We start from the raw sequence: 8,265 nt of genomic DNA, 5'->3' as shown, positions 1-8,265 counted from the left end.
CTGATCGTGGTTGTCCTGTCCCATTCTTGGGGAAGGGCCAGGCGGAACCGTACGGAGCACGCATCCCATCCTATGGATCGCACTGAGGATCTCGTTGAAGGCCTGTTTAGGGGCCCCGGAACGCCTGCACCCGGATGGACTCGCCAGCGCAGGCCCGGGGACTTCGAGCCCCGCGGACTGGCCGTCCGTGCTCTCCGATGGCTGAGGGGGCTCTTGTCTCTCAGGGGCCAGGCCGTCCTGATCCGGCCCTCTGGATAGCAAGGTGCTGGTCGTCGGTGGCGCTGTCAGGGTGCAGCTCCCCCTCGAGGCGAGGCAGAGGCTGCAGGCCGGGCAGTAGGATGGTGAATGCCGCTCCTCCGCTTCCCCGCTGTGTGAGCGAGGCGCGTCTCCTCGGCTCTCGACTGGAGCTCTGCGGGGTGGTAGGTACCCTCCCCTGAGCACGTTCGCACGACGGGTGCTGAAGAGGACGTCCTTCTCTATCCCCGTTGCCCCACTCAGTAGCACCCTACATCCGGTGTCTGTGCTGTAGTGCGTCTGGACGGCCTCGCCGCGGAGGGTCTTCGCGCAGGACAGGCACGTGCTCTTCCGCTCCTACTACTTTGGCGTTCGCCCGGTGCCGCTCCAGCGCAGAGTGCTCCTCTCCGTCAGGTTCCTAAGGTCCTCGTTCTCGCTGTGATACCTGATCTATCCCTCTTGAGGGGTGGGGTTCACGGTGCACTGGTGCGTGTCCGGGGCGACGTCTCCCTTGTAGAGTTCTGCAGGTTCCACGACCCTCTGGGGATAGCCAGCGACTGGGACCCCTGTTTGAGGCTAGGGCTGGCCTGGCTCCACCGGGCCGCGAACAACTCAAGGGCGCTCTGGTGTTGCTGGTCTCTCAACCGCACAGACTTGGCCTGTCCTGGCAGATAGTTGGGGTCGTCCCTGAGCGCCTCCGAGGAGTCTGGGAAGCGCTCCGGTCCGATGCTTTCTGTCCGGGGCATCATGGCAGGCAATGGTGAGGGCCCACGCGGGACACCGCGCTCGGGCGCCGAGACCTGGTGCGTGGGCTGGCACCGTCTGTCTGTCGCAAGGCTGCAGAAGGAGCTCAGACGGAGAGGGTTTCCCAAACGTGTTGCTCGAGGCCCTTCGAGAGTCGAAGGAGGCGTGATAGGAGACGCAGAAGTGGCCGAGTGGCTCCTCGTGCTGTGGATGATGTAGGAGGTCCTCAAGGGTACAGGCCCGTAAGTGAACTCCGACATTCGTGAGCCAGTTCGTATAGTCAGTGATTGACCCTGTCGGGGCCAGGTGGTCTCCTGGAGAAACGGTCATTGAGAGCCTTGCCACCACGCAATCGTTCTTTGACACAGGGAGGTTCGGTGGGGGGAAGAGAATGTGGGAGTTCCCTTACTCTCGTCTCCTGGCCTCTTCGTTCACGTTGCTGGGCGCTTTCTTGGCGTTTCGCTCCAGGGTCCTAGGGACCTTCCTCAGTGGCGCCTCATGGGAGCAGTCGCGGATTTATTGCTTACTGGGGACTGGACATCGGGGCCGTCAGCTTTCTGTTTGGGCTTCTTCTCCCGCCGGAACTGGACGACGTCTGATTTCTGAACTCTGGGTTCAGGTCTTGGCTGGAAGCAAGCAAAGGCCTGCTTGCCTAAGGTGGTGGTGGCTTGCACGGGAAGATCACACTCAGACAGCAGGTGACAACCTCACCCCAATGAAACAGAGAGAGTAAACCTTTTATAATAAAGAACTAGCCTTCATTATCATCGGCCGCTCGCTGTGGGGCGTGGTGCAGCGGGAGCATACTGACACTTGACATATTTGGCCGGTTTCCGGTTGTTGAGTCACGACCCGGGTTCGACTCCCGGCGCCTCAGTTGTTCGCCTTTTCCCCTTCTGTCCTTTCTCCGCATCCCTGAGAGGCCACGTTTTAATCTTATTAACCTTAATAGGTGCCCAGTCCACAGGTCGGCGCCTCTGCATGCGGCGAGAAGGCTACTAGAAATCGCCGGTAATGCCGATCATTCCAACCTGCTCTATGGCGCGGCGGTAGCAGAGCCTGTCTGCGCCACGGCCACCCATCACATCGCAAATTGCGACTACTCGTTAAGGAGCAGCGCTTCTGGAAGTATGTTTGCATGGAAGTGGCCACGCTGCAATGATCTCAAGTCCCTAGGATTGCTCTCTTTTCAGGACAGAACAAAGTTACGGAAGATGAAGCCAGATATGCTGATGAATTCTGCAACAGACCCCTTGTGTCTGTAAGCAAAGCATCGACACCTATGTGCTCTGGGCATTGTGATATGAGGCGTAGAAAAGCCGCAATGCATCCCAAGTCACGGTGTATTGCTCTCGAACTGCCCGCTTAGTTACTCCACGACGTGAGGTAACATATGGCTCTTCACGCTTATATACTAATCGGTGTAAAGTCGCGCTACAGAACCTCTGCGCTAATGTTGGCGATCTCCTAAAACCGCAACCCACCAGTTGAGGCAGCGAGCCTGAAAGCCAGACCACCATGGTATCCCGGCGTGTGCTGTGTGCCGCTTGCTGAGGCTTTCACTATGGATTCTGTGCTCAAGTGGAATCGTACTCACCTTTACTTTGAGCCGGCCGAGACTCCGTGCCCTAGCCACTGCAGGCTAGAATAGTACCCCGTCGGCCGGCCGGGCGGAGAGCACCTAGCTACATGAGTCGTTGCCTTAGAGAACTACTTCAACACTTCTCTATTTAAATGTGCTATAGCTTTAATAAAGGCAGAGAAACCAAAGCTAACGAACTCAGCATGTTTTTTGATGTCTCGAAGTGGAGGATTGACGCTGCTATCGAAAAGGCTAATAACGTTCTTCAGGATACTGAGAAAGAAGATTGATAATGGGGTGATAATTTCCAACGAATAGTTTGCTGCATTTCTTAGCTATCGCAAGTGCTGTTGAGCCCGAGGGAAAGGAGTCCGGTATTACATTGAAAATAACAGAAAGACTGCTTGAATTATGCTGAATAGTTTCTGATTCACGTGTACTCTTCATTCCCTTTTCATACTCTATTAGTAGCTTCACAGCCTCTAACTTAATACTATGCACAGCCCACATCAGAGCTGTCCACCCTCGTTCATTCTGCATTCGACCTTCCCTCTCCATTAGGAGTGAAATAGCTTGGGTGTGTCCATGTCGTGCAGCCCACATGAGAGCGGTTCCACCAAACTCATCATGCATTCGGCTTTCATGTTCTATAAGTTCTTTGATAACGTTTAGTCTGCAATGTCTTGAGGCAAATATAAGTGCTGTAGAGCCTTTATTAAACCAAAATCCCTGCTCCCCAGCTTCGTATTCTCCATCACCAGTGGTTTGCATCCCTTTTTGAAAAGGTATAAGATCCCTTACAACATTAATCTTCCCCCATGCAGCGGCTATCATGAGAGCAGTTCGGCCACGAGTATCGTGCACATTGTACTCATGCTTCACAAGCTCCTTTACAATGTCTACATGACCATAGTGGGCAGCAAGCATAAGTGCCGTTGTGCCCTTATTGAACCAGTACTTATCATTTTTACAAGAGCATTCTCCATCTGTAACAGTTTGCATGCCCTTCTGAACAGGAATGAGAACCTTTACCATATCCAGGTCTCCTTGCGCAGCAGCCCGCATGAGAGCTGTAAAACCCTTTTCATCCAGATGGTCAAGAATTTCAATAACTGATCCATGTCCTGCTTCCTTAGCAAGATCTAAAGCTGTTCTCCCATTATTGTCCACTAGATCTCTTTCACTGATATGCCTCCTAGCTGTTTCAAAATCACCAGTAACCGCAGCGCACATGAGAGCAGTCCAAGAAGGATCGTTTTCGTACCAAAGAAGAAGCTTAGTTATCTCTGTGTGTCTGTGTTTAATAGCCAAGGAGAGCGCAGTGTTATTATAATTATCCTTCATTTGTACCTCGTACTTTAGAAGAGCCTTAGTTGCTTGAAAATAGCCATTAGAAGCTGCATACATAAGTGCGGTCTGACCATTATTATCCCTGCACTTGGACTCGTACTCAGCGAGCAAGTCAACCATCTCTAGTCTACCTGCTTTAGCTGCGTGCATGAGTGCAGTTGCTCCCTTATTGTCTTTTAGGCATTTTTGTATTGGCAAAAGTAGCCTTGCAATTGCTACATTGTTATTCGCGGCTGCTCGCATAAGTGCTGTAACTCCTTCGGTGTCAGTAGGATCATCATGCTGAAGAATACTATTAGCAATTTCTAGGTGATTATTTTTAAGAGCATGGCAAAGTGCATTATGACCATTTTTGTCCTTTATTCCTTTCTCGTACTCAAGAAGAAAACGCACGGCATCTGTATGACCATTCGCAGCAGCATACATTAGTGCCGTCATGCCCTTATTATCTCTGGCGCCCTTTTGGAGGGGAATGAGGACATCTATTGCTTTAATATTATTTTGTAGCACTGCCTGCATAAGCGCTGTAGTACCATCCTTGTTCAAGAAAGTGAAAAGATCCACAATATCTCCATGCCTTTCCTTTGCAGTGAGAATCGCGGCTGTGTTATTGTTGCCATCTTTAATCTCTGTTTCATGTGGGAGAAGAATCTTGGAAACCTGGAGATAATCATGAATCGCAGTATGCATAAGAGAATTTCTATCATTATTATCCTGCAGTCCCATTTTTAGAGTTGCCAAAAGCTCAACAAGTTCAGACTTTCCTTGGTGAACAGCGCACATAAGAGTTGTCGTATCCGTAGCGTCACGGAGGCCAAGTCCTTCTAAGTTTTGGACCAATGACTTAACTGAATCAATACTATTGTTTTTCACAGCATCTATAAGAGTAGTTGACGAGGCGCTTTCAGTAGTGGGACTTAGATATGCTATAGTTCTTCTCAAGGTAGCAATCTCCTTTTCCAATAGTTTAATTCTCAAAGAAGACTCGTTACTCTGGTTTTCAAGTTTAGCTATAGTATCTATTTGGTTTCTAACTTCTGCTTTGGAATCTTCTAGCGTTGCTTTCAACTGTCTGCAATTTTCCTCTAATCTCTTAGAACGATCGATGAGCATCTGATTCCACTTTATTTGTTGCTCCTTGTGCTTAAGCTCTCTAATTATATAGCGTGAGCTTTTCCACGTCTCAAGTATTTCTGCAAGCTCCTTAGCCGAGACACGATTTTCAGGCTTAACAACAAAAATGCGTCTGAGCATTTCTTTCAGAAACGTACTCTTGATAGCACTTAAGTTAGGACTCCAATCATCGACAAAAACTTCGGCTGGTTTGCGAGTTCCTACAAAGTTAGGCCTTTTTAAAGTTATAAGTTCATAAACAATACAGCCTAAGCTCCATACATCAGAGGCAGAAGTATACTTTTTAAGAATAAGCGCCTCGGGAGCAGCATATTCAGGCACACCCAAAACAACAGATCCTCTATCTAGGTCTTCTCTACAGAATCCAAAGTCTGTAATAACATATTGAGTTTCGTCTGCGCTGACCAAGATACTGTCTGGCTTGAGATCCTGGTGAATAAAGACTGGGAGGGGATTTCCCTTGATATCACATTTATTTGGATCGTGGAGATATGCCAGAGCAGAAGCAATCTGACCAAATATAATGCAGACAGTCTGCTCGGAAAAACGCTTGTTTTTTATATCGGAAATAGCAATTATTGCAGAGAGGGTCCAACAATAACGGGGTAAGCAAATGTAGACTACATCCTTGGCTGTTAAAACTTGATGATACTCAAGCACGTTTTGATGTGCGAGTCGAGGCAGAATGTCTATTTCTGTCTCCAAAGCTGTCATAATATCCGGAGGAAGGTCGCCGATTTTGATTTCCCTGACCACAGCGTCAGGATAATTTTTAAGAGAATAAACAGTTCCAATGACACCGCACGCCACAGGATTACATTGGTCCACTCGTAGGGGTTCAGTTGGTTGACTCAGCTGGTCAGGGTCGTGCATTGTCATGGATTTTTATGAAAGCAAAGCTACTCAAATTATTTTCGATGGTAATGGTACAAAAATGTCGAAGCTAGATACTTGCGAAAATGAAAGCTAACAAGTAATATTTACGGTTGGGAACACATTACAATTACCAGAGCCATTTAAAGCATGTTTTACTTGAAAACGACAAAGTAGTAAGAATGACTGAACAAAGCAGTATACCAATTCTCTAAGGCAACGACTCATGTAGCTAGGTGCTCTCCGCCCGGCCGGCCGACGGGGTACTATTCTAGCCTGCAGTGGCTAGGGCACGGAGTCTCGGCCGGCTCAAAGTAAAGGTGAGTACGATTCCACTTGAGCACAGAATCCATAGTGAAAGCCTCAGCAAGCGGCACACAGCACACGCCGGGATACCATGGTGGTCTGGCTTTCAGGCTCGCTGCCTCAACTGGTGGGTTGCGGTTTTAGGAGATCGCCAACATTAGCGCAGAGGTTCTGTAGCGCGACTTTACACCGATTAGTATATAAGCGTGAAGAGCCATATGTTACCTCACGTCGTGGAGTAACTAAGCGGGCAGTTCGAGAGCAATACACCGTGACTTGGGATGCATTGCGGCTTTTCTACGCCTCATATCACAATGCCCAGAGCACATAGGTGTCGATGCTTTGCTTACAGACACAAGGGGTCTGTTGCAGAATTCATCAGCATATCTGGCTTCATCTTCCGTAACTTTGTTCTGTCCTGAAAAGAGAGCAATCCTAGGGACTTGAGATCATTGCAGCGTGGCCACTTCCATGCAAACATACTTCCAGAAGCGCTGCTCCTTAACGAGTAGTCGCAATTTGCGATGTGATGGGTGGCCGTGGCGCAGACAGGCTCTGCTACCGCCGCGCCATAGAGCAGGTTGGAATGATCGGCATTACCGGCGATTTCTAGTAGCCTTCTCGCCGCATGCAGAGGCGCCGACCTGTGGACTGGGCACCTATTAAGGTTAATAAGATTAAAACGTGGCCTCTCAGGGATGCGGAGAAAGGACAGAAGGGGAAAAGGCGAACAACTGAGGCGCCGGGAGTCGAACCCGGGTCGTGACTCAACAACCGGAAACCGGCCAAATATGTCAAGTGTCAGTATGCTCCCGCTGCACCACGCCCCACAGCGAGCGGCCGATGATAATGAAGGCTAGTTCTTTATTATAAAAGGTTTACTCTCTCTGTTTCATTGGGGTGAGGTTGTCACCTGCTGTCTGAGTGTGATCTTCCCGTGCAAGCCACCACCACCTTAGGCAAGCAGGCCTTTGCTTGCTTCCAGCCAAGACCTGAACCCAGAGTTCAGAAATCAGACGTCGTCCAGTTCCGGCGGGAGAAGAAGCCCAAACAGAAAGCTGACGGCCCCGATGTCCAGTCCCCAGTAAGCAATAAATCCGCGACTGCTCCCATGAGGCGCCACTGAGGAAGGTCCCTAGGACCCTGGAGCGAAACGCCAAGAAAGCGCCCAGCAACGTGAACGAAGAGGCCAGGAGACGAGAGTAAGGGAACTCCCACATTCTCTTCCCCCCACCGAACCTCCCTGTGTCAAAGAACGATTGCGTGGTGGCAAGGCTCTCAATGACCGTTTCTCCAGGAGACCACCTGGCCCCGACAGGGTCAATCACTGACTATACGAACTGGCTCACGAATGTCGGAGTTCACTTACGGGCCTGTACCCTTGAGGACCTCCTACATCATCCACAGCACGAGGAGCCACTCGGCCACTTCTGCGTCTCCTATCACGCCTCCTTCGACTCTCGAAGGGCCTCGAGCAACACGTTTGGGAAACCCTCTCCGTCTGAGCTCCTTCTGCAGCCTTGCGACAGACAGACGGTGCCAGCCCACGCACCAGGTCTCGGCGCCCGAGCGCGGTGTCCCGCGTGGGCCCTCACCATTGCCTGCCATGATGCCCCGGACAGAAAGCATCGGACCGGAGCGCTTCCCAGACTCCTCGGAGGCGCTCAGGGACGACCCCAACTATCTGCCAGGACAGGCCAAGTCTGTGCGGTTGAGAGACCAGCAACACCAGAGCGCCCTTGAGTTGTTCGCGGCCCGGTGGAGCCAGGCCAGCCCTAGCCTCAAACAGGGGTCCCAGTCGCTGGCTATCCCCAGAGGGTCGTGGAACCTGCAGAACTCTACAAGGGAGACGTCGCCCCGGACACGCACCAGTGCACCGTGAACCCCACCCCTCAAGAGGGATAGATCAGGTATCACAGCGAGAACGAGGACCTTAGGAACCTGACGGAGAGGAGCACTCTGCGCTGGAGCGGCACCGGGCGAACGCCAAAGTAGTAGGAGCGGAAGAGCACGTGCCTGTCCTGCGCGAAGACCCTCCGCGG

General features: G+C 51.1%; 1 protein-coding gene and 2 pseudogenes across 1 annotated transcript; 1 reads left to right on the top strand and 2 right to left on the bottom strand.

Annotated features, from left to right (window-relative positions):
• The first annotated feature begins 1,759 nt into the window (after positions 1–1,759).
• On the top strand, positions 1,760–1,855 carry GL50803_00t0050 (tRNA-Gln; annotated as a pseudogene).
• A 957-nt stretch (positions 1,856–2,812) lies between these two features.
• Positions 2,813–5,923, bottom strand: GL50803_00114535 (Kinase, NEK; the record flags this gene model as incomplete). The annotated part of the gene is made up of 1 exon (XM_001704975.1): positions 2,813–5,923. One exon carries the CDS (start codon positions 5,921–5,923, stop codon positions 2,813–2,815), a length of 3,111 nt encoding a protein of 1,036 aa, XP_001705027.1.
• A 1,034-nt stretch (positions 5,924–6,957) lies between these two features.
• Positions 6,958–7,053, bottom strand: GL50803_00t0051 (tRNA-Gln; annotated as a pseudogene).
• Positions 7,054–8,265: the final 1,212 nt, after the last annotated feature.

This window comes from Giardia intestinalis, chromosome 5 (genome assembly GCF_000002435.2).
Source record: "Giardia intestinalis strain WB C6 chromosome 5, whole genome shotgun sequence".
Lineage (NCBI taxonomy): Eukaryota > Fornicata > Diplomonadida > Hexamitidae > Giardia > Giardia duodenalis.
This window is presented reverse-complemented; position numbering and strand designations above follow the sequence as displayed.